This window comes from Coregonus lavaretus (genome assembly GCF_964263955.1).
Source record: "Coregonus lavaretus genome assembly, contig: HAP1_SCAFFOLD_2031, whole genome shotgun sequence".
Lineage (NCBI taxonomy): Eukaryota > Metazoa > Chordata > Actinopteri > Salmoniformes > Salmonidae > Coregonus > Coregonus lavaretus.
In genome coordinates, this window is record NW_028156252.1 from 62,619 (window position 1) to 90,119 (window position 27,501).

At 43.6% G+C, this 27,501-nt stretch overlaps 1 protein-coding gene across 1 annotated transcript; it reads left to right on the forward strand.

Annotated features, from left to right (window-relative positions):
* Positions 1 to 2,285: 2,285 nt before the first annotated feature.
* Positions 2,286 to 27,192, forward strand: LOC311126549 (disks large homolog 5-like; the record flags this gene model as incomplete). Its single annotated transcript, XM_084200539.1, has 3 exons — positions 2,286 to 2,931; positions 22,328 to 22,396; positions 27,009 to 27,192. Coding segments are annotated over exons 1-3 (554 nt in total), but the record flags the coding sequence as incomplete, so codon positions are not given.
* Positions 27,193 to 27,501: the final 309 nt, after the last annotated feature.

Genomic DNA, 27,501 nt, shown 5'->3' on the forward strand with positions numbered 1-27,501 from the left:
TGGCCATGAACCCACACTCTCAGGGGGAGTTGGGATATGCAAAAAAAAATACATTTTAATCTCCCACTTGTACATGCATTGAAACAGGACAAATATAAGCACCCAAAAATGTTTCTTAAACGGAAGCAAATTAAATGGCAAGGGACTTTCAGTGCTATGAAAAAGTATTTGCCCCCTTTCTAATTTTCTCTACTTTTGCATATTTGTGATACTGAATGTTATCAGATCTTCAACCAAAACCTAATATTAGATAAAGGGAACATAAGTGAACAAATAACACAACAATTACATATTTATTTCATTTATTTCATAAACAAAGTTATGCAACACCCAATTCCCCTGTGTGAAAAAGTAATTGCCCCCTTACACTCAATAACTGGTTGTGCCACCTTTAGCTGCAATGACTCCAACCAAATGCTTCCTGTAGTTGTTGATCAGTCTCTCACGTCGCTGTGGAGGAATTTTGACCCACTCTTCCATGCAGAACTGCTTTAACTCAGTGACGTGTGGGTTTTCAAGCATGAACTGCTCGTTTCAAGTCCTGCCACAACATCTCAATTGGGATTAGGTCTGGACTTTGACTAGGCCATTCCAAAACTTCCAATTTGTTGCTTTTTAGCAATTTTCATGTAGACTTAATTGTGTGTTTTGGATCATTGTCTTGCTGCATGACCCAGCTGCGCTTCAGCTTCAGCTCACAGACGGATGGTCTGACATTCTCCTGTAGAATTCTCTGATACAGAGCAGAATTCATGGTTCCTTCTATTAAGGCAAGTCGTCCAGGTCCTGAGGCAGCAAAGCGTCCCCAAACCATCACACCACCACCACCATGCTTGACCTTTGGTATGATGTTCTTACTGTTTTCGCCAGGCATTATTGGAACCATGTCTGCAATTACTTTTTCACACAGGGGAATTGGGTGTTGCATAACTTTGTTTATGAAATAAATGAAATAAATATGTAATTGTTGTGTTATTTGTCCACTTATGTTCCCTTTATCTAATATTAGGTTTTGGTTGAAGATCTGATAACATTCAGTATCACAAATATGCAAAAGTAGAGAAAATTAGAAAGGGGACAAATACTTTTTCATAGCACTGTACCTGAATTTGTCCAATAGAAACTCTCGTTTAACTGTTTGGACTAATGATTACACTCCAGGTCTGCTACTCAGTGACTAGGAAAGGAAAGGGGGATACCTAGTCAGTTGTACAACTGAAAGTGTTCAACTGAAATGTGTCTTCCGCATTTAACCCAACCACTCTGAATCAGAGAGGTGCGGAGGGCTGCCTTAATCGACATCCACTATTTGATCTTATTCACAACCAATGGTTCATACAGTATCATATGTATACATCTTTTTGGTTGCTGCCTCCCTTCATTTTGGCTGCACAGAGATTGAGAAATCTTGTCAGTACAGTTGGCACACTGGTACACTGGTAAGAATGGTTCATACAGTATCATATATATACATATGTGGACAAAACATTAGGAACACCTTTTGCCCTAAGAATAGCCTCAATTCGTCAGGGCATGGATTATACAAGGTGTGGAAAGCATTCCACAGGGATACTGGCCAATGTAGACTCCAATGCTTCCAACAGTTGTGTCAAGTTGGCTGGATGTCCTTTGGGTGGTGGACCATTCTTGGATACACACATGAAACTGTTGAGCGTGAAAAACCCAGCAGTGTTGCAGTTCTTGACACACTCAAACCGGTGTGCCTGGCACCTACTATCATACCCCGTTCAAAATCATCTAAATTAATATATTCCAAAATAATTAAATATTTATTGATATTTATATAAATAAAATAAAACATCTCTTCAGTTTCAAGTTTTAAGTTTTATTGTCACATGCAAGTACAGTGAAAATCTCCTCTTCATCTCGCCATAATGGATATATGTTGGATACCAAAGAAAATGTTTAATTGGCTCCAACAATGTTTGCTGAGTTGGTTGTCACTACTGCCTCTTCTAAAATGTATCTCTGCTTCAATGTATGTATCACAGCAACATTTTTATGCAATTATTTTAATCCATTCTCATCTTTTCCGCCGGGTTTTTCAGAACGTACGCCCATTGAAAAATCAGGTGTGTCTTGGGGTAAGGCCCGCCCCGTTTTACCTTACATGGCATTGTATGGGAATTTGATTGACAGCAGGCAGCAGCTGCTGAACAGCCCAGATATGGCGCAGGATACAGTATAACTGGAGAAGAGCGAGAGAGTTACGGTAGTTTTCCTAGCAGTTGAGTTGGTATAGTGCATTATATAAATGACTGGAAATAGCTCATATTTTAGGGCAGGGTTTCGTCGGAATAACGCAAAAATGGACGAAGTTGCCAAACGTAAGTAAGCTGGGAAAATGTATCGCTGTTTAGTGCAGTCAACAGCCAAAGGTAACAATTATGGCTTCTTGTGCCTTTTCCTATTTGTGATAAAAAACTGCTCGCCCATGCCATTAGATGTCATGGCTGTTCTGCTGAATTCATACAAGTGACAATTAGGAAGTTAGTTCCTTGTTCGCTTATCGGGCAGGGGGGTCATTTTGGAGAAATTAAGCCGAGGATACGTTAACTAACCAGTCTGCTAACGTTAGCTAGTTAGCTACCGAACTAAAGCGAACTGCAATGGAGCCAAAGCACAAAGAGTTGTTAGACCAATGGCACCAAAACTTGCTGGACTCAATAACAGACGCAGACCGGTTGATTGAGTTGCTGATACTCTCCGGTACTCTGAGCCAGCTCGACCGCTTCGAACTGGACCAAAACTGCTCTTCCTGCGCGGAGAAAGTGGACCACCTATTGAAGATGCTTGTGAACAAGGAAAGCGACCATTTCCTCGAACTGTGTGTGGCCTTGGAGAAGACGTACCCTGAGCTGTATTCTGCACTCTTTAGTAACGGCGGTGGACCGGTTGACCATTCGTCTGGTAAGCTACCATGCACGCATGCAACACTTTTGCACATCAAAACGTAGGACGCATTCTTGCTTCATTCCTCCACACAACATTAGAGATGTTGAAGTGCTACTATACCCAAAGTCTCGTAGTGCACTTACAGGGTGGTCCCCCGTGCAATACTTCTAAAAGCTAGTCTACATAGCAAGATAAGGCTGTTTCTTTCCAACCCTCTGCACATGATCCCTATGGATCATTGACTAGCTAAGTCATTCTCATATGTTTATTAGTAGAGCATGTTGACATTAGGGGTGTTGATATGCAGCATTCAAAGCCATAATACCAGAACTCCAGGTCCTTGTGTGGCCCTAGTGGTTTATTTCAGGATGGAACTTTTTTTAAGGTGAAAATTGCTGTGGAATGAACAATGTGATGCTGAAACAGAATCGAACTTTGGTAACATTTTAGGTTGTTACCAAAGTTCCATTCTGTTTCAGCATCACATTGTTCATTCCACAGCAATATTTTGCCTTCAAAAAAACCAAATGATCACCAGCAGAGGCATAGAGACCACGGGCTCTATAACCAGACTCTTATCACTATTTATTATAGTGCGTGTGGACTCTGCTACTGTGTGGCTAGGCAGTAGATGCTAAATGAACACACTTGCCATTCCTCCTTTTGAATGAGAAGCATGCGCTATGCACTTTCCAAACATATCCAGGTCACAACATATTTTCATTACAGTTGCAATGCACATATCCTGTAGTAAAATCATGGAGTAGCCTGCATAGTGGGTCAATTCTACAATGTATAGGATACAGATTATACCATGTATATGATACAGATGGGGCTATTTCACTGTATGTAGGTAAATTTTTTTCCATCAAACTATAATGAACAGAAATATATACGCAACAATTTCTGAGTTACAGTTCATATAAGGAAATCCGTCAATTGAAATAAATAAATTAGTCCCTAATCTATGGATTTCACATGACTGGGAATACAGATATGCATCTGTTGGTCACAGATACCTTAAAAAAAAAAAGGCAGGGGCATGGATCAGAAAACCAGTCAGTATCTGGTGTGACCACCATTTGCCTCCTGCAGCGCGACACATCTCCTTCGCATAGAGTTGATCAGGCTGTTGATTGTTGCCTGTGGAATGTTGTCCAACTCCTCTGCAATGACTGTACGAAGTTTCTGGATATTGGTGGGAACAGGAACACGTTGTCGTTCACTTCGATCCAGAGCATCCAAAACATGCTCAATGGGTGACATGTCTGGTGAGTATGCAGGCCATGAAAAACTAGGAAATTTTTAGCATCCAGGAATTGTGTACAGATCCTTACGACATGGGGCCGTGCATTATTATGTTGAAACATGAGGTGATGGCGGTGGATGAATGGCAAGACAATGGGCCTCAGGACCTCGTCACGGTATCTAAATGCATTCAAATTGCCATGGATAAAATGCAGTTGTGTTCGTTGTCTGTAGCTTATGCCTGCCCATACTATAACCCCACCGCCACCATGGGGCACTTGTTCACAACGTTGACATCAGCAAACCGCTCGCCCACACGATGCCATACACGTGGTCTGCGGTTGTGAGGCCAGTTGGATTTACTGGGAAATTCTCTAAAATTACATTGGAGGCGGCTTATGGTAAAGATATGAACATTAAATTATCTTGCAACAGCTCTGGTGGACATTCTTGATGTCAGCATGCCGATTGCACGCTCCCTCAACTTGATACATCTGTGGCATTGTATTGTGTGACAACTGCACATTTTAGTGTCCTTTTATTGTCCCCAGCACACGGTGCACCTGTGTAATGAGCATGCTGTTTAATCAGCTTCTTGATATGCCACACCTGTCAGGTGGATGGATTATCTTGGCAAAGGAGAAATGCTCACTAACAGGGATGTAAACACATTTGTGGCCAAAATCTGAGAGAAATAAGCTTTTTGTGAGTATGGAACGTTTCTGGGATCTTTTATTTCAGCTCATGAAACATAGGATGAACACTTTACATGTTGCGTTTATATTTTTGTTCAGTGTAATTCAATTGTCCTTTTTACTTGAAGTTTATTAGGGGAAATGAAATGCAGTAGCCTATTCTGTGTAGGGTTAGATGACAATTTCCCAAGTTGTCATCAATGGTTTGCAATACTAATATCATCTAATTTACGTTCGAAGACAAGTTCTTCCTGGCTCTTATATTATACGCTCACAGATAGCCTGACTTGTTTCCATGGAAACGCTCTCGCGGCTGATGTGCCCTTTCATATCGACCCTAGCGTGGCATGCATGCGTATAACCATGCTTATAAATCAGTAACAGGGCGCCAGTCATATTCTCTATTTTCCATTGTACAGTAGTATGCATATAAGCTAGTACTATACCCCCAGTTATTGTCCTACAAGACCAGGGGTCCCCAATTACATTCAGCCGTGGGCTGTTTTTTAATTTTGTATTGGTGAACCCTTTACTAGACCATTTTAAAATGTTGCATCTGAATGACACATTCATTCAGCCTGTATGTACTTTCTCAAAATAAAGGCTGAAACCAACCGTTCCCAGGCAGTTTAAAGGTGGACTACAGTTGACTCCTGATAAGTGCACATCATATGTATGCATTAGGGATGATCTTTCCCTTTCAAGACGATGCATATCTAGATACGTACAGGAACGATACGATTTGGTTTGATTAGAGATTGAATCGATTCGATGCACTAACATTTGTTGCATTAACGCATACATTTTCCATTCTAAATTATAATCTGCTTCTGATGGAGCTCATGAATGAGCTGGTTCTCTAAATGATGTATGTCTATGGTATATACTATGTAGGCATCTGATCTGAGGTATAATGGAGACTAGGCATCTACCACCCCACTATCAGATTTTTTTTTTTTTTTGGGGGGGGGGGCAAAGCAGTTTATGTTTTTTGGCCCCCCACTTTGGTATTGAATTTGCCATCACACACGAATTAACTTGTTTATCGTTTGCAAATTAGCTATGACATAGCCAATGAATATATACAGTGCCTTCGGAAAGTATTCAGACCCCTTTGACTTTGTCCACATTTTGTTAGGTTGCAGCCTTATTCTAAAATTGATTAAATTGTTTTCAATCTACACACAATACCCCATAATGACAAAGCAAAAACACGATTTTAGAAATGTTTGCTAATTTATAAAAAATAGGAAAATGAAATATAATAATTACATAAGTATTCAGACCTTTTACTCAGTACTTTGTTGAAACACCTTTGCCAGCGATTACAGCCTTGAGTCTTCTTGGGTATGACGCTACAAGCATGGCACACCTGTATTTGGGGAGTTTCTCCCATTCTTCTCTGCAGATCCTCTCAAGCTCTGTCAGGTTGGATAGGGAGCGTCGCTGCACAGCTATTTTCAGGTCTCTCCAGAGATGTTAGATCGGGTTCAATTCCGGGCTGTGGCTGGGACACTCAAGGACATTCAGAGACTTGTCCCGAAGCCACTCCTGCGTTGTCTTGTCTGTGTGCTTAGGGTGGTTGTCCTGTTCGAAGGTAAACCTTCTACCCAGTCTGAGGTCCTGAGTGCTCTGGAGCAGCTTTTCATTAAGGATCTCTGTACTTTGCTCCGTTCATCTTTCCCTCGATCCTGACTAGTCTCCCAGTCCCTGCTGCTGAAAAACATCCCCACAGCATGATGCTGCCACCACCATGCTTCACTGTAGGGATGGTGCCAGGTTTCCTCCAGACGTGACGCTTGGCATTCAGGCCAAAGAGTTCAATCTTGGTTTCATTATACCAGAGAATCTTGTTTCTCATGGTCAGAGTCCTTTAGGTGCCTTTTGGCAAACTCCAAGCGGGCTGTCATGTGCCTTTTACTGAGGAGTGGCTTCCGTCTGGCCACTCTACCATAAAGGCCTGATTAGTGGAGTGCTGCAGAGATGGATGTCCTTCTGGAAGGTTCTCCCATCTCCACAAAGGAACTCTAGAGCTCTGTCAGTGTTCTTGGTCACTTCCCTGACCAAGGCCATTCACCCTCGATTGCTCAGTTTGGCCGGGCGGCCAGCTCCAGGAAGAGTCTTGGTGGTTCCAACCTTCTTCCATTCAAGAATGATGGAGGCCACTGTGTTCTTGGGGACCTTCAATGCTGCTGAATGTTTTTGGTACCCTTCTCCAGATCTGTGCCTAGACACAATCCTGTCTCGGAGCTCTACGGACAATTCCTTCGACCTCATGGCTTGGTTTTTGCTCTGACATGCACTGTCAACTGTGGGACCTTTATATAGACAGATGTGTGCCTTTCCAAATCATGTCCAATCAAGTTGTAGAAACATCTCAACGATGATCAATGGAAACAGGATGCACCTGAGCTCAATTTCGAGTATCATAGCGACGGGCCTGATATATATTTCTATTTTTTGTTTTTAATAAATGTGCAACAATGTCTAAACCTGTTTTTGCTTTGTCATTATGGTGTATTGTGTGTAGATTGTTGAGGTAATTGTTTTATTTAATCCATTTTAGAATAAGGCTGTAACGTAACAAAATGTGGAAAAAGTCAAGTTGTCTGAATACTTTCCAAAGGCGCTGTAGCACAACTTTGGAGAGAGAAAGACTTTCATTATGTTGAGGCGCTAACACAAGTCTTCAGGTCCCACGCAAGTTCAAATAAAATGCAATTTTATTTGTCACATGCTTTGTAAACAACAGATGTAAACTAACAGTGAAATGCTTACTTATGGGCAGAGAAAAATAAACCATCTTTTAAACTTGCAACCTTGGTGTTTTAATGCTGTAGATGAGAGGCGCTGCAGCAGGGCTGTATGTATGTAACCTTGACTGTGTCCCACAATGCCCCCTATTCCCTTATGGAGTGCACTACTTTTGACCAGAGCCCTATGGGCCCTAGTCAGTAGTTCACGAAATTGAGGATATGGTGTAGGCCGTCATTGTAAATAAGAATTTGTTCTTAACTGACTTGCCTAGTTAAAAAAGGTTCAATATTATTTATTTTTAAATGGTCCCATGTAGTACGCAGCCCTAGTGAGTCCATGGTGGTTATTCACCAGAGCATTAGCTCTACTCTGCCTGCCTGTTGTAATGTGTCTCTGTGAGACGTGTATCATCATGCCTCCACTGCCCTCTCCTCTGTATTAACTCCTCTGCTGCCTCAGCACAGAGAGAGGGAGGCAGCTGTAGTCAAGGTAATCAGAGGGATTTTTGAATGCTTTTCAAGTGCAGCGATTCAGGCTGATGCGATTACAGCGTTTAACCAGGCTGCCTGGCTGCTGAGAGAGCGGAGTCGAGCCTCCTAGTTGCTCCAGGCAGAGAAAGAGAGGGAGCGTAGAGATGAAAGACTTAGCTCCTGTGTGTGTGTGATCTGCGCTGATAGCAACCTGCTCTCAAGCCGTCCTCTCATACTGATATACTCTCCTTTCCTCGCTGGCAGACTCCTCCCTTCACTGAGACACACAGTGCATGCATCATACACTGTACAAACACACACAAGACACACCCCTCTAACTTAAAGGCGGACCCACGCTTGCACGCACGTAGACAGTGACGGTAGTGGAGGAGGAGCGGGTCTTTGGTTCTCCTTCTCCAACCCTCCTAATATGGCTGCTGTAGGAAACATGGAGAAATGTACCTTCATTTCATGCACCATTAGCATAATTGAATCTCAGATTATGAAAAGCTTTATTAAAGGTTCAAATCCAGGCATATGCCACATCATTGCGCAAAACGCAGGGCCCTAATGCCACGTTTGTTTTATGTGAATTCTTTCAATGGGATATTAAATCTATCAATCCGTCAAACTACCAATATGAGAATTGTGTTTTATATTTAGTCAATGTGAGATTATATAGCCTAAGTAGATCACCAGTATCTTTGCCTTGTATAACAAACCATGCTATAGCATTTCAAGCTGCTTTCATTCATACACATTTAGTGCAATAGGCCTAATCAAAACCAATTTCATGCCTCCTAGTCCTCTGCAGTGCTTTTAGACTTCTCCTAGTCCTCTGCAGTGCTTTTAGACTCCTCCTAGTCCTCTGCAGTGCTTTTAGACTTCTCCTAGTCCTCTGCAGTGCTTTTAGACTTCTCCTAGTCCTCTGCAGTGCTTTAAGAGACTTCTCCTAGTCCTCTGCAGTGCTTTTAGACTTATCCTAGTCCTATGCAGTGCTTTTAGACTTATCCTAGTCCTCTGCAGTGCTTTGTAAGAGACTTCTCCTAGTCCTCTGCAGTGCTTTGTAAGAGACTTCTCCTAGTCCTCTGCAATGCTTTGTTAAGAGACTTCTCCTAGTCCTCTGCAGTGCTTTGTTAAGAGACTTCTCCTAGTCCTCTGCAGTGCTTTGTAAGAGACTTCTCCTAGTCCTCTGCAGTGCTTTGTTAAGAGACTTCTCCTAGTCCTCTGCAGTGCTTTGTAAGAGACTTCTCCTAGTCCTCTGCAGTGCTTTGGTGTTTCACCTATAGAGTAGTTATACCTGTATAGGCCTCTTGCTCTCTCCACTGACTGACTGACTGACTGTGACGTTGATTTAAACACACACAAAGAGGAGGGCGTGATGCAATGCTCCCTGACAGGATGCTGTGTCTGTGTCCACACATCTCCTGCTCTCTCTGTGTGTGTATATAGAAGATGGACCATTGCCTCTGGGCGACTGTGCTACACCTCAACTCGCCTCAGGTGTGTGCTGTGTACTCTGAAAACACCTGTTTTTACAACTGCTGATCTGTGGTGAGGTGAGAGCCCGTCATTAAGAGAAGACCTCTCTTTCTCTCCCCGTTTCTCTCTTTCTATGCCCTTATCTCTCTTTTTTTTTGTCTCTTCCTCAGACTTAGCTTCTGTTTTTTAAGTGTAGCAGGCCCAAAGTGCCCAATCAGCAGCTTGCTGTTCTCTGTGTGTGTGTGTACGGACTAGGACAGGACCAGTGGGTCTGTCTGTCTGTCTGCCTGCCTGTCGACCCGTGTCTCACTCCCGGCAGCACATAAACCATGGGGACGCAATGAGTTATGTCCTGACACTGTGCCACTACTACCAACCAATGCTCTTATCTCTCTCCTGGGATCTGACTACTGTAGCGCCTAGCTACAATCGCTCTGTTTCTCTATCTTTCCTCTCCCCCTTTCTCTCCCTGCATGTCTCTAGATTAGGCCATCAATCCATCCATCGTACACCCAGCCTGTCTGCTGGATATGAAGTCATTTCCTAGGCCTTCCGTTATACTACATGTCACTGGGCAGTTTGTCTATTGTACTACCATGGTGTATCCACTCTAGCATAACGGGTTACAACTAGGGGTTGGAAGTTGGGATCCTTAACGTTAAGAAAAATCCAGAACCGAAAAACGATTTTTCATAATTAAAATCACAGTGCATTATCACAAAACCATATTTTCCGTGTTATAGCCTAACTAGATTATATGGCTATAAAGGCCTGGGGAATCTAAATAAAGCCAGAGGCAAACTTTAGACTACTTTGGTGAATTTGCGAGGCATGAAAGATAATTAAGACATTGCGAGATGCAGATTACCAAGACGTATGCGCACGGTTCTGCCTGCCTCCTCTCTTTCTCCCTCGCCCTGGCCTGCCTGCCCCTCATCTCTCTCCCTCCCTCGCCCTGGCCTGCCTGCCCCTCATCTCTCTCCCTCCCTCGCCCTGGCCTGCCTGCCCCTCATCTCTCTCCCTCCCTCGCCCTGGCCTGCCTGCCCCTCATCTCTCTCCCTCCCTCGCCCTGGCCTGCCTGCCCCTCATCTCTCTCCCTCCCTCGCCCTGGCCTGCCTGCCCCTCCTCTCAATTCAATTTAAGGGCTTTATTGGCATGGGAAACGTATGTTAACATTGCCAAAGCAAGTGAAGTAGATAGTAAACAGTAAATATTAACAGTAACATTCCACTCAGAAAAGTTCCAAAAGAATAAAGACATTTCAAATGTCATATTATGTGCAAATATTTAAAGTACAAAAGGGAAAATAAATAGCTCAGTTGGTAGAGCATGGCGCTTGCAATGCCAGGGTTGTGGGTTCGATTCCCACGGGGGGCAGTATGAAAAATGTATGCACTCACTAACTGTTAAGTCGCTCTGGATAAGAGTGTCTAAATGACTAAAATGTAAAATATTTACAGTGGTGTTTGTTGTAATCAAATTTTATTTGCCACATGCGCCGAATACAACAGGTGTAGACATTAAAGTGAAATGCTTACTTACAAGCCCATAACCAACAATGCAGTTCTTCACTGGTTGCCCTTTACTTGTGGAAACAGGTCACTAATCTTGCTGCTGTGATTGCACACTGTGGTATCTCACTCAATAGATAATGGAGTTTACCAAAATTGGATTTGTTTTTGAATTCTTTGTGGGTCTTTGTAATCTGAGGGAAATATGTCTAATATGGTCATACATTTGGCAGGAGGTTAGGAAGTGCAGCTCAGTTTCCACCTTGGCGGCCTTTCTCAATAGTAAGCAATGGCCTCTCTCTCCCTCGCGCTGGCCTGCCTGCCCCTCTCTCTCTTCCTTGCGCTGGCCTGCCTGCCCCTCTCTCTCTCTCCCACGCGCTGGCCTGCCTGCCCCTCTCTCTCTCTCCCTCGCGCTGGCCTGCCTGCCCCTCTCTCTCTCTCCCTTGCGCTGGCCTGCCTGCCCCTCTCTCTCTCTCCCTTGCGCTGGCCTGCCTGCCCCTCTCTCTCTCTCCCTCGCGCTGGCCTGCCTGCCCCTCTCTCTCTCCCTCGCGCTGGCCTGCCTGCCCCTCTCTCTCTCTCTCCCTCGCGCTGGCCTGCCTGCCCCTCTCTCTCTCTCCCTCGCGCTGGCCTGCCTGCCACTCTCTCTCTCTCCCTCGCGCTGGCCTGCCTGCCCCTCTCTCTCTCTCCCTTGCGCTGGCCTGCCTGCCCCTCTCTCTCTCTCTCTCCCTTGCGCTGGCCTGCCTGCCCCTCTCTCTCTCTCTCGCTCCCTCGCGCTGGCCTGCCTGCCCCTCTCTCTCTCTCGCTCCCTCGCGCTGGCCTGCCTGCCCCTCTCTCTCTCTCGCTCCCTCGCGCTGGCCTGCCTGCCCTCTCTCTCTCTCGCTCCCTCGCGCTGGCCTGCCTGCCCCTCTCTCTCTCTCCCTTGCGCTGGCCTGCCTGCCCCTCTCTCTCTCTCCCTCGCGCTGGCCTGCCTACTCTTTCTTTTTATCAATGAAGGGGCCAGTCTTAAGAGCACGGGGTAGGCTACTCTTAGTTGCAGAATGGGTAGGGGTGTTTTTGTCTCATGAAATGAAATTACAGTAGGCTACCGGTATAGCCTGTATCGATTACCCTTTTCAGATATAATGGTATGTGCCCCCTTGAAAGCACCTCGGCTACGGCATGTTTGTTTTTCTGTTAGGGTAGGCTACACTACAGCTTTTTAAACACCGATGCAAAACCTTCTCTGTAGACATGAACGGCATTTTACTTGTCTGTAAAATAATGCCACTTCTGAAGCGGAACGAACTTCCATCACTAAGTGACCAGAACTGTCAATCCTAGCCTGCCTGCTGCCTGCGTGCAGACCACTCTTTCCTTTGTTAAATATCATGACTTACTAAGACATTTAGTAGAAAGAAAGCACATCTAGCTACCCTACTATTAGAAATCTGCATAAACAAAACAGCAGGACATCAATCAGCAACTTTAATTGTTGTCAGGGAAACAATAGAACATTGTATGCCGGAGCAAAATTATACTGTCAGAAAAGGTACAGACACTTCTGAAAAGCGTCTGTACCTTATCCACATGTTGGGCCTCCCATGTGGCGCAGCGGTCTAAGGCACTGCAGTGCTTGAGGCGTTACTACAGATCGGGGTTCGATCGCGACCGGGAGACCCATGAGGCGACGCACAATTTGCCCAGCGTCGTCTGGGTTAGTGGAGGGTTTGGCCGGCCGGGATGTCCTTGTCCCATCGCGCTCTAACGACTCCTTGTGGGGGCCGGGCGCATGCACGCTGACTTCGGTCGCCTACGGTGTTTCCTCCGACACATTGGTGCGGCTTGCTTCCGGGTAAAGCGAGCAGAGTGTCAAGAAGCAGTGTGGCTAGTCAGGGTCGTGTTTTGGAGGACGCATGGCTCTCGACCTTCTCCTCTCCCGAGTCCGTACGGGAGTTGCAGCGATGGGACAAGACTGTAACTACCCATTGGATACCACGAAATCGGTACATGTTACTATACTTTGTTCTGTCTGTAAAGTGTAGATATAACTTAATTGCCCGGCCCTAGCGGTCATATGTAATTGGATTATTGTTCTGCATTGTGAATTATGATTTTTTTCCCTTATCGTTTTCATAGAAAACAATTTCTTTTTTTTGGTATATATTTCTTAATGGCTCTTTTAAAAGCTAATATTTTTTCCCCATTTGTCACATCCCAAGTTACAACTAAAATTGGTAAAGATTGCTCTATTTTGTCAGAAAAATGTTTTATATAGATTATAGGAAATTACTAGACTTGTAGCAGGAACGATCATTGCTGGAGGTGTTGTGACTGCCTGTCAAGGCGTCAGTGTAATGCGGTAGGATGAAGTCAGGCGCAGGACACAGAGCTAATTGAAAAACGTACTTTACTCGTAGGTATCTTAAAGAACAAACCTCCACGCAGGGAGGAACACACCCGCTCACATACGACAACCAAAACATGGACAAACACGCACAAGACACAGTGTGAGCCAGAGGGTTAAATAGGGAAGACATAACTACATGATGGGAAACAGGTGAGACCAATACAGACAAAACAAGTAGAACATAGAAACATGGATCGGTAGCAGCTAGTACTCCGGTGACGACGAACGCCGAAGCCTGCCCGAGCAAGGAGGAGGGGCAGCCTCGGCTGAATTCGTGACACAGCCCACTTATGTTGGCCATCTGATTAAGGCCACAAGATTGACCTGTGTTTTAACCGGGTCAGTGGTGCCATCGTCCCAATTGAACTAAATTGATCTCTGTTAGATCATTTAAAGGTGTGAACTGAATGCCTTGCCCCTTTGTTTTCAATGCAGTGGGCTGATGTAAATGTTGACTTGGAAGTGGTGAGAGAGGTGGTCTCTCCTCTCCTTGATCTGAATGCTGTGTGTGTGTGTGTGTGTGTGTGTGTGTGTGTGTGCAGGGTTTGTGTTGTGACTGTGCCAGAAGGCAGAACAGCAGTAAGAACAGGGCTTCATGACCGTTTACACATGTTGTTGCTGTGCTTCCTAATCACCCTGTGAGGCAGAGGAAATGCCACGGTCTAAATGCTCTGTGTGGTGAGGTCATGGTAATAAACAGACAGAGCTACTCTCCTCTACCCCTTTCTCTCTCTCCCCCTCTCTCTCTCTCCCCCTCTCTCTCTCCTCTCATCTCATGGGCTTTATTGGCATGGGAAACGTGTGTTAACATTGCCAAAGCAAGTGAAGTAAACAAAAGTGAAATTAACAATAAATATTAGCAGTAAACATTACACTCAGAAGTTTCAAAAGAATAAATACATTTCAAATGTCATATTATGACTATATACAGTGTTGTAATGATGTGCAAATAGTTAAAGTACAAAAGGGAAAATAAAGATAAATATTACAAACATGTAATGGTGTTTGTTCTTCACTGGTTGCCCTTTTCTTGTGGCAACAGGTCACAAATCTTGCAGCTGTCTGTACATAGTCAAAGCTTTCCTTCATTTTGGGTCAGTCACAGGGGTCAGATATTCTGCCACTGTGTACTCTCTGTTTAGGGCCAAATAGCATTCTAGTTAGCGCTGTTTTTTTGTTTTGTTAATTCTTTCCAATGTGTCAAGTAAATCTCTTTTTTTGTTTACTCATGATTTGGTTGGGTCTAATTGTGTTGTTGTTGTTGTTGTCCTGGGGCTCTGTGGGGTCTGTTTGTGTTTGTGAACAGAGCCCCAGGACCAGCTTACTTAGGGGACTCTTCTCCAAGTTCATCTCTCTGTAGGTGATGGCTTTGTTATGGAAGGTTTGGGAATCGCTTCCTTTTAGGTGGTTGTAGAATTTAACGGCTCTTTTCTGGATTTTGATAATTAGCGGGTATTGGCCTAATTCTGCTCTGCATGCATTATTTGGTGTTTTTCATTGTACACAAAGGATATTTTTGCAGATTGGAGAAATGAGTCCCTTGTCAAAAGCCAAGGGTGACGTAATCAGCAGGACTGCGGCCCCAGAGGACCCGAGCAATGCACTTCTGCTATAGAGATTTTATGAGCTGCTAGCATAGTTTTTTTTTCTCAACATTAACAGTGGACGTCAACCCATGGCACCAGCTTGCTGCTCAGAAAGTACTTTTCTCACTTACACTGACTTCTAGTATTCTTCAGGGTTAAAGCACCACTAGCTCGACTGATAATAGGCTGTGTGTTCGCTGTAATGCAAGTAGGGGCATTACTGGACAAGCTAGACTGTTGCTGTTCAGCATTTCTGATGGAGCTTATTGTCTGGGGTGAAGGCCAAGTGCCTATCTTTCTGCTAGAGAATCAGAGCGCAGCTCATCTCATTGCGTCTCAATATTCAGACTCTTTACCCCAGCCAAGTCCCAGATCTAGAAATGTAAATCTATACTTGGTCATTTTTATGCTAAATGCCAGCGACCATAAGAGTTGGCAATACAGCACTTGAGAGATCTAGAACCAGGCTAACTTTAGCCAACCTCGACTCCTTCAGTGCTCAAAAGATCTGAAATGACTGGATAGGTATAAGCTAGATATTGATCATGGCACTGTGTTGTTGTAAACCTCTGGTAAGTTACAGTGCCTTCGGAAAGTATTCAGACCCCTTGACTTTTTCCATATTTTGTTACGTAACAGCCTTATTCTAAAATGGATTATATAAATAAAAATGTGCAATCGACACACAATACCCCATAATGACAAAGCGAAAACAGGTTTTTAGAAATGTTTGCACATTTATTTAAAATAAACTACGTTATTTACGTAAGTATTCAGACCCTTTGCTATGATACTCGGAATTGAGCTCAGGTCATTGATCATCCTTGAGATGTTTCTACTAATTGATTGGAGTCCACCTGTGGTAACTTCAATTGATTAGACATTATTTGGAAAGGCAAACACCTGTCTATATAAGGTCCCACAGTTGATAGTGCATGTCAGAGCAAAAACCTAGCCATGTCTAAGGAATTGTCCATAGAGCTCCGAGACAGGATTGTGTCGAGGCACAGATCAGGGGAAGGGTACCAAAAAATTTCTGCAGCATTGAAGATCCCCAAGAACACAGTAGGCCTCCATCATTCTTACATAGAATAAGTTTGGAACCACCAAGACTCTTCCTGGAGCTGGCCGCCCGGCCAAACTGAGCAATCGGGGGAGAGGGGCCTTGGTCAGGGAGGTGACCAAGAACCCGATGGTCACTCTGATAGAGCTCCAGAGTTCCTCTGTGGAGATGGGAGAACCTTCCAGAAGGACAACCATCTCTGCAGCACTCCACCAATCAAGCCTTTATGGTAGAGTGGCCAGATGGAAGCCACTCCTCAGTAAAAGGCACATGACAGCCCGCTTGGAGTTTGCCAAAAGGCACCTAAAGACTCTCAGACCATGAGAAACAAGATTCTCTGGTCTGATGAAACCAAGATTGAACTCTTTGGCCTGAATGCCAAGCGTCACGTCTGGAGGAAACCTGGAACCATCCTTACGGTGAAGCATGGTGGTGGCAGCATCATGCTGTGGGGATGTTTTTCAGCGGCAGGGACTGGGAGACTAGTCATGATCGAGGCAAAGATGAACGGAGCAAAGTACAGAGAGATCCTTGACGAAAACCTGCTCCAAAGCATTCAGGACCGCAGACTGGGTTAAGGTTCACCTTCCAACAACCCTGAGCACACAGCCAAGACAACGCAGTAGTGGCTTTGGGACAAGTCTCTGAATGTCCTTGAGTGGCCCAGCCGGAGCCCAGACTTGAACCCTATCGAACATCTCTGGAGAGACCTGAAAATAGCTGTGCAGCGACGCTCCCCATCCAACCTGATAGATCTTGAGAGAATCTGCAGAGAAGAATGGGAGAAACTCCCCAAATACAGGTGTGCCAAGATTGTAGCGTCATACCCAAGAAGACTCAATGCTGTGATCGCTGCCAAAGGTGCTTCAACACAGTACTGAGTAAAGGGTCAGAATACTTATGTACATTTTTATAAATTAGCAAAAATGTCTAAACCTGTTTTTGCTTTGTCATTATGCGGTGTTGTGTGTAGATTGATGAGGGGGAAAAAACTATTTAATCAATTTTAGAATAAGGCTGTAACGTAACAAAGTGGAAAAAGTCAAGGGGTCTGAATACTTTCCGACAGCACTGTATATAGAGGTTCCTCCACGTTAGTCTTTTCAGATATTTGAATAATGAACGAAGTGGGACTAGGCGAACAACCACACCACTTCAGTTTGTCATTTAGGATGATGTTTTATTCTAAAGCTGTTAGGCTACATTCCACTGATATTCAGTACACGACTGCTCTGTGATGATCAGCTGTTTTATTTACAAAAATGTGTTTAGTTTGAATTTCAGTCCTTCTGAGGTCTCAGATTTGTTTGAAACTCTGTTGGTATTGGCCAAGTTCAGGATGTACCATCCCGTTTTCCTTGTACTGACCACGACCCTGCAGACTCTTCTGGTCATGTGACCCATTGCCATGCATGGCCTTCTTGTGAGAGACAGGCCCCCTGAAATAGTCCTTCCAGGCCCAGCCAAACAGCAGTGGCTTTCTCTATCTCACAGACCCACACTCACACAGACAGTCTGTTCCTGAATTCAGACACAAAGTGAGTGGAGCTGATGGTGGTTAATTAAGCAATAAGGCCCGAGGGGGTGCAGCAGTAAGGGCTCGAACCACCCAGTTTATAATACAGAATATCAGATGGAGTATTGTTTTGGTAATGTAACAATAATAACCTTCCTTCCCTTGAACTTTTGTTCTTCTTCTCTCGTCCTCAGGAAGAGAATGCCTTGCATCAGATCATTAGTTTCTGGGTTGTCGAGATCTTAAGATAGAAAGTGTTCGAAATAGTAGAATCCAATTCCTCAGGTAATCACATATACACATACTAAGATTTTGGGGTAGTTGGTGCATTTCTAAATGAGAATTATCTGGATGGCTTCATACATTATTTAGTCACAGTTGACAGCGGCACCGGACTCTGATAAGGATGAGGGGAACACGCTCTGTCGTTCCTCGCCAATCTTCCTATTCTACCCTTTTCTTATTTTTGCCACATTGCAGAATTTAGTATTCCTCCACTTCATGGAAAGATAATCTGGTCGTATGGAGCAAAAACTCTTGGCCCTGGGGGGAGAGGAGTGATGAGTGGGAGACATGGAGGGAGTCGGGGAGAGGAGATGGGCCTTTGTTCTAGTATCCCTGTCTAGCTCAGGTCTCACAGTACTGTATCCTACTGGATGTTTAAATACGCTGGATTTTCCATGGCTGTGTTCACGATCACAACACGTCTTCCTAAAGTGTGCTTTGCTCACTCACCTTCAGTGAAAAAGCATTGGATGTTGTTGAGAGAAAGTGAACGAGTGCACACTTTGGGTTGCGTTCTGATTCCCCACACTTCTTCCTAAAGTGTCCACTTACTCACTGCCCCCTCACGGCAAGTGCACACTTCAGGATAGAAGGGTAGAGAATTGGACTGTCTGCAGCCTAAGTGCCGACCACTAGATATTTTACATCTCTAATACATGCACTATTTATTGATGCGGTCAGCTTGTTCACAAATGATCAGCCCAGCTGAATGAGGCTAAGGTCTAATTGCTATTGATGATAAAGGGCCTGTTTTAAGAGGTCTATCGCTGCTGACTCTTCCAACACTGGATGGCCTGCTACCATTCAATATTCTACTGCATTCATTGGCCTGCTTCGAGAGGCTTACAGTGTAGACTATGTCGCCACTATTCAGTCTTCTCAATTTCCTAAATTTCTAGCCTATAGGCTAGGCCTACTTTTTCTCAATTTCCATACTGTGTCTTCTAACTTACTGTGTCTTTATCTTTGAATTAAAGTCAGGATCTAACAGGCAAGCCGCCAGTATATAAAATCTGTAGTGAGCAGTGATGATGATTATTACATTATTACAAGTGATTTGGTCTACGCAATGTGGCATGACATGCTGGTCCGAGAGGGGACTGATTACTTAGAATCAATTAATTTTTGTGTTCTGGGGCTGTTCTGTTCAAATCACACATCTCCCAGACCTGTTCTTGTATTAGTAAAAACGTTTGTCTAGCAAAAAAGCCTTAGACTTCCATGTAAGAAGATGACTTATCCCCTAGCTGAGCAGCAAGAGTTCCAGTGTAACATAAAAAAGTAGTAGCTTTAGTCTTCCAGATCTGACACAATAAACATTTTTAAAAGTGTAGCCTACTACCTTTTAAATGTATCTGGGAAAATGAGTTAAAAGTGTGTAAGAACCACCTGGCTTCAGTGTGCAGCAGACTGGTAGAAGTGTACTAGGCTCTGCGCGGTTCTCATGTCAGCTGTAACAATGTGAAATCCTCTGAATATGTTCCCCAGTGGAGAGCAGTGAGCACAGGGCTTCAGGGAGTGTCAGAACAGACTCTTCTACCTTCATTTCATTTCTAATCTCTCGCTCCACCCCCAGCTAATGAGGTTAGGCCTTGTCTGTTCTGCAGGCTTGGTGTTGTAAGGGCTTATGCCGACACAGCAGATTTGGGATAATGGGATTTGATCGATGCCCTCTTGATGTTATTACTCCCTTTCTGAGGTTTTTCTGCCATTGAAATCCTTAGTTTTTTTTTCGGGTCACCTAAATCCAAATTGTAGAAAAACGCTTTTGTTAACTTAAACAACTTAAACCAGATATAAAGAATGTAGAGAAGATAATGGACCTATATATTTTTAGATGTCGTGCAAAAGAGAATATAACATTGCGGATAAAGTTCTGAATGACACAATTTCATGTGTACAACATCTAAAGACGTGCGTCACTATACTAAGAGCTTTGCCGTTTCTTAAAGGATGTTGGGGGTGTTTTTGGCCCTTTTGTAAATGTTTTTTTGAGGGTCCCATACTACACAATGAGGATGAGGAAGTGATTTGCTGTTTGGGGTAAGTTTCTTTAAAACGTGAAATCACAAAGGTGTCTGGACCCTTCTATTACATGCCGTTTACATAGAGATTTGGTTGTAAAAAAAAAGATGACTTCTCCTTTAATTGCAGTCTTATGCCTGCTTGAAGTTCGACAGAGACACATCTCAGTTGATCACAATATACCCATTAGGCTATATATATAACCAGCTATTGTATATCAGTTTGGCTTCTTAACACTCAGAGGAGCACTAAACGTTATGTGGATATTTTGTCCTATGTCAAACCTAACTGATTCTTAAAGATGACAACACCAAGGGCTGCTAATTCATTTTGTACTGAAGTAAAAATCCTGAAGTGGAACACTGAGAATGACGACGTTCTGAGAACTCACTCTACACTCAGCAAAGGGTTAAACCCATGACATGTTTACGTGGCCCCTTAGAAAAGACGGTCAGTCTGTTGCGTTGCTGCAGCTAGAGCCGTGATGTTCATCAGCATGACCTTCTATAGCCCCCCCCCCCCCTATGGATTCCTCTACATGAAAATGTAGCCTAGTGGTTAAGAGCGTTAGGCCAGTAACCGAAAGGTCTCTGGTTCGAATCCCTGAGCCGACTAGGTGAAAAATCTGTCTGTGCCCTTGAGCAAGGCACTTAACCCTAATTGCTCCTGTAAATCACTCTGGATAAGAGCGTCTGCTAAATGACTAAAATATCAAAGAATCTCCCTGGGCTTAAAGGCGTCAACATGCTTCAGTTCAGCTAGGCGAACCAAGCGAGTGTGCTCACATACACAAAAGACCTTTGCTTGAAAAACAAGAACAAAGCGGTAATAGTACTGTTTGTCCATTTTGAGATGCCGTAGCCAGTATACACTTCCTCAAAATAGTCAAAATGAATCTAAGATAACTCAAGAAATCGGTCATTAGTTTTGACTTTTTGCCAAGGAGCTCTTACGCTTTGAACACGCCAACTGTGCCATTGCGCAAAATAGTATGCAGCATTACATTTACATCATTTAGCAGACGCTCTTATCCAGAGCGACTTACAAATTGGTGCATTCAACTTATGATAGCCAGTGGGACAACCACCTTTTTCTTTTTATGGGGGGTGGGGGAAGAAGGATTACTTTTATACTATTCCAGGTATTCCTTAAAGAGGTAGGGTATCAAGTGTCTCCGGAAGGTGGTCAGTGACTCCACTGTCCTGGCGTCGTGGGGGAGCTTGTTCCACCATTGGGGTGCCAGAGCAGCGAATAGCTTTGACTGGGCTTAGCGGGAACTGTGCTTCCGTAGAGGTAGGGGAGCTAGCAGGCCAGAGGTGGATGAACGTAGTGCCCTCGATTGGGTGTAGGGTCTAATCAGAGCCTGAAGGTAAGGAGGTGCCGTTCCCCTCACAGCTCCGTAGGCAAGCACCATGGTCTTGTAGTAGATGCAGCATCATCTAGATATGTGTGCAACAAAAGTTCAAAATTCACCTTCTGCTACCATTTCTGTCAACCTGTTGATGCATACAGTTTGACGCATACGTTCGATAAATCCAACGTATGCACCACACAGAACGCACTGCAACTGCCTCTGCAACGCAATGATGCAAGGCAAACTCAGCGTTCCATTGGAAATGAATGTACTTCTGGTGTACCAAAATGCAATGACGCAGTCGGTGTGTTCGAAGCGTTAGTCGCTCAATTTTAAATCTAACAAAGATGTTTGGTGCAGTATTTTTCAATGAAACAATGTGCATGAAAACGAGTCGTCTCTCGTTGAATGACAACAGACTTTTATTGAAGGATCCCTACTGTTAACCAATCACAGACGAAGGGGCGTAGACTTCGGCTACCAACTTCGGCTTGCATCGAGAAAATGTTGTGTGCCTGAACTTCCGAAAAAACGCTTACCGAAGTCCGAAACGAACAAAAACATCACAATGTCGTCTCAATATATGCATGAACTCTCCCGAACTGTTTCGGCTGGGAAGCATGCAGACACCTTTAGCAGTGTGCAGCACTATGCAAGTAGGGCATCATTGTCCTGAGTGCCGTCTCCATGTGCTGCTTGACTTCACATTCTAACCGTGACACTCTGCTTGACTAGCAGGGACATACAGGAAATATACATAAAAGCATTATACTAGGTGCATGGAGAGGGGACATGAATGAAGATTAGTTCAAATCATAAATGTACAGGAGGAAAGATTTATTTGTCCATTTATTTCATGCCTATTTGTATTGGGTTATGTAGCTAACATTTACAGTATTAATTCATTGATTGACGAACCTAACCTATCGTTTCAAGAATGACTTCAAGGGAAAACACTTATTATTTCGGGATGGTGTCCTTTTTGACTGATTACTAACGTTGTCTCTTCTCCCCCTCATCACGGTCTCTGCAGGCTCTACGTACAGTGTTCTCTCCACCATGCCCTCAGACTCTGAGAGTAGCAGCTCCCTAAGCAGTGTTGGTAAGTATGGGGCCTAGGACACTTTCTCTCTGTGTGTGTGTTTTTAGTTTACCATGCTACCTCCTTAACATGCACACTCACTTACTCACTTTTGCAGCCAGAGCTTGACAGGGGTTCAAATGACTCAGCGCATCACTGGGTGTTACGTAAACCCTTAAGGGCCCAACCTGGTTCCAAGGATGACACATAATCCTCTGAGTTCCAGCCTGCTTGGCTCTGCCTGCCTGCCTGTCGGTCTGTCTCTTGGCCTGGCCCGCTCCTTCTGTTTCTGTTCTGGGAAGAGATGGAGGGAGGGAGGTAGAGAGAGATGGGTCTGTCTGTCTGTCGGCCTCCCTGCCAGGCCTGCTTCTGTTCTGGGAAGAGATGGATGGAGGGAGGGAGGTAGAGAGAGATGGGTCTGTCTGTCTGTAGGCCTCCCTGCCAGGCCTGCTTCTTTTCTGGGATGAGTGGGAAAGAGAACAAAAAAAAGAGCGAAAGAGAGGGTGAAAGGAGGTAGAGAAAGAGGGGTCTGCTGTGAAAGGCGGGGAGTAGGCTTAGGGCTGTGGCGGTCTTGAAATTTTGTCAGCCGGTGATTGTCAAGCAAATAACTGCCCGTCTCATTGTAATTGACCGGTAATGAACATAAACACGTTTAGGATCTCCTGGCTTCCAAGCATAGCCTAAAAGCCACTGATGCAGACCTTTGGAACATCTACATTTTAAAAAGTCGAATAAATCTGTTTAATATAGCCTACACCATAACAATAAATCCATTATTTATTTTAGACTGGTCTAAAGAAACATGATATGAAGAAAATGTGGTCTGTTTCAGAAGAACCGAATAGCATACTCTGAGTTGTCCATATGTTAGGCTCTGATCTGGCTATGCCAAATGGCTGTGGGCTACACTAGTTCATTTAGCAGACAAGATTTGCTTAGAATTTCATGCCATTATTTCATATTATTTTGTAGTATGAAGAATACAATTGAACAAAGCTGAATAAAATAGAAAGGATATTTTCTCCAAATGATTTCCGAGGGAGTGCTCACATGCGGCTATTCTGTGTTGAGCGGTTAACAAAGAGACATGTCCTCTTATATGCTTAATTTAGGGTTATTTATGCAACTTTAGATGTGATGCAAACGTTGGGCTATGTGTTTTGATTTTTAATACATTCTAAGGCTGCATGATGCAACTAATGATTTGAAAAAAGTTGCATGAAAGGTATGAGCTCTGATGTTTCTTGTGCCAGTGGCTAGATGTGCCAAGCTTATAGAGACATACCCCAAGAGACTTGCAGCTGTAATTGCTGCAAAAGGTGGCTCTACAAAGTATTGACTTTGGGTGGGGGGGGGGCATGTTGTGTAAATCAAATGATTCAAACCCCCCCCCCAAAAAATCCATTTTAATTCCAGGTTGTAAGGCAACAAAAAAGGAAAAATGCCAAGGGGGGTGAATACTTTCGCAAGCCACTGTAGCTTTGTTTCTTGTGCAGGCTGCACACACTTCATCAGTCTCTCATTCAGAATGTGACAAGCATAATATTCTCAACAGGCCTCGAATTTCCCACCGGCAACCTCCTTGTGTGGCCGTAATGCCCCCTAAAAGATCAATGCCTTTTTTTGGCGTTGTGCCCTTGGGCTGAATATAATAATTATAATTCCCTTCTCCCAACTGCCGTGCTCCGAATCCCCTCTCACTCACATGGCTCTCTCAGATATCTCAATTCTTATTAACCAATACCCGTTACGTGATCGGTTCCTTCTCACAGGCATCTCAACTAGAAGTAGGCTACAAGTGAAGACAGACACATCGGGGACGCAACTGCGCGCGTCCCTCTTATTAAATTCTGAGGTGCATATTGAAGATGTTAGAAGAACTGTCCACATTTCGCCTACTTTTCATCAGCCAACAAGATGAGTAGGCCTAATGAACAGCAAAAGCACTAGCCTATGTCAATCTACTATCCCCCATAGTACAAAGGTTGACCTATTCTATTGGTTAACCTTTCCTTCTGTGTGAGAAATAAATATTCCAAACATACTCTGGGACAGTTGTGGGATGCGATAGATCCTAAATTAATACAACCACTAGCATCAAACATTTGAAAAGCAATGAGGCTGATGCAACAGATCAGAACGTTTTAGCTTAATATTTTCATAAACGATTAGGCTATTTCTTCACATTATAAGCGCAGCAATGTGCACACGGCAGTAGGCTATAAGCACTAATGTTCCAAAATGCAATTAGCGGGAAAACACTGTTCTCAAAAGTGACCGCAAATGCGAATTATTAATGTAATGCTTTATTATAAAGGTGCATTTTTATGGTGAAAATGATCTTCTCCAAACTTGAAACTCACGCGCCGCCTATGTATGCCAGTTAGGCTCTACAACGGTTGTAAAGCGAATTAATGTGCTTAAAATTTGGCCACTTTAGTTGTGATACAAACCTTATCAAAACATATAGGCCTATGGGCTAGGCTGCATGAGGTGTGCGACTATGATTTGAAAAGGCATGCGCTGTTTCTTGCCTTACTGCACACGCTGGGCATCATTCACAAGTGATAATATATCATTCACAAGTGATAGGCTAATATTGTCACCCATCAGACTATTCTTAATTTAATGTGGTCTTTACATATACTAAATAATATATGTGTGAATTAGTTTTGATTTAGAATGGACCATTATCATGCACCTGTGTCGGAACAGGGGCAGGGGAAAAAAATACATGTCATCTATGCACTTAAATAGCAAATGGAGGACACTTTTCCTGTGGTTCATTTTCATGCCAGCCAGTTAGGCTATACTCCTGTTTTAAAGCAAAGCAATGTGCTTAATATTAGGAAAGTTGATAAATAAATATAGTAGGCCTAGCCTATAGAAAGCTGATATTAGCTATTTTTAATAGAGGCCATCAAAACTGTTTTCTCACGCAATTGCATAGCCTATAGAAATTTGTGCAACATGAGCTCATGGGCTCTCATGAAGTGTTTGATTAGATTTTTGAAAACATTTGCATTGATGTCAGAGTGATTAGCGGGACAGTAGTGCTGAGTACCAGGCAGTTAGCGAGTTTGGTAGGCTACTAATGACCAGCAGCAGCATCAGAGCTTGGAGAAGCCTAGTTACTGTGACTAAACGGTCACGTGGAATTTCACTGCTGTCATGACTCGTGACTGCCGGTGTGGTGGTAATATGATCACCGTAACTAGGTAGGCTAACTTAACACGTCCTGTATCACACCTTAGTCATGTTTAGGAGATCCAGGTGTTTCACCTATAGGTGGTCAAAAGGAAGAGACGCAAAGAAAGGTAGCTGTTTTAAAGGGATATTTAGCATGCTAGTAGATACCCATAGACTTCCAGTCATTGCGCTAATGCTAGTTAGCGTTGGCTTGTGAAATTACCTCTAACTTCCTTCATACTGGACACAGAGACATAAAAATGGAATCCACTAGCTTATCTGACTCTTGGGAAGTAGTCATTGCCAAAATCCCGACGTATTCCTTTAAAGTATTAGGATAGAAAGAAAGAGCTTTTCTCTTGATCTGTAGGTCAATAAAAGGACCAAAGGAACAAATGTAATAACCGTAGCTAAGGGAACAGGGGAAATGATTAATTTCAATATAGACTATTCATCTTATACTTTCTACTACTTCAATTTACCTTTTTAAATTGTCTTTTTGAATGACTACACAAATACATTACTTAATTCAACACTATAAAAGTGCCCCAGAGACTCTGCATAAGCCAGACAGACAGAAAGTACCAGAAATATGTTTTATCAGATCTAAATCCCATCTCCAATATGCTGCTTGTCATTTTCCTGTCTGAGATTACCAGCATTGTTGCCTTGTAGATCTGAGGCTATTCTTGGAAAATGTGGAGATTGTAATGGAAAATATTAGAGGAATTTCATATCAGACAACCGCTGTGCTAAAGCAGTACTTTGATAGTGAATTGGTTCAGAATGTCTAGGACAAGACCTCAACCACTAGATTTGTTTTGTCATAGTCCAGACTTGCTGTGTTGCATTCAATCATCATTTACTGGCCCAGTCTACTGGTGGTGGTAACTGGGTTTTTGAGAAACATTGGACTCATACCCAACATATAATACAGTATTAGGCCTGTCTAGTAGAAGTTCACCATTTTGCATGGGGTTCAAGTGAGGTTACTCTTTCCTGTTTGTCAGCTAAAATCCTAATTTGGGATTTGTGTGCTTAACCTCAGCCTTCACCTGAATAATACATTAATGTCAACTGAATATGCTTGCAAGTCTAATTCTTGTTTATGTAAAGAACTTGTTTAACTCAAGTTAAATGTCAGCTGTGTTAGGCCTATATAAAAACCCTATTTTACCCAGAATGAGACACAGGAGAACCAGATCAAGAATCACTTCAAGTTAGAGGTTATACAATCAACGCTTGCTGAACACTAGTGCTCTTCCAATATGAAGGACTGAGCTTATAAAATGTTTATTTATAACCTAAGGTGTTTCTGTGTTTGTTGGTTGATATTATGATGTAAGCGTCCATTTCATCCTCTCCCAACCCCTCCCCTCTCTGTCCTGTGTATTCCGGTGGTGGTGAGCTGCTCTTGCCCCTGGTGACATACTCACTGTTGCAGGTTCACCCCCCGGTACCGGTAACGGCTCAGCCTCGTCCCCACCCCTAGCCCTCAACGACAACCGGCCAGCTGGTGACAACCTGGACACCATCCTGTTCCAGCTGCGCCATGTGACCCGCGAGAGGGACGAGCTCCGCAAGCGTCTGGCCCTGGCATCACCTGGCACCACCTTCGATGAGTGCAGGTATAGACAACCCCCACCCCCCACATGACTGAGGAGAGGGAAGAGCAGTGTGGAAAGTCTTTGTTCTGTAAATCAATGTATTCATCCAACAATTGGTCAAATACAACATCTAGACAAAAGTAGAGTAGATAACCTAAACTGAATGTCTCTAGGTAACAAGTAGTCAAAATACAAGATTTAGACATATAATCCACTCTAGCTAATCATACAATTCAAGGTAGCCTATTCAGGCATGTTGTTATCCCTAAGCACCTGAACTACAGCACACGGTCTGCTATGATTGACACTGTAACATTTGGTTAATTTCTC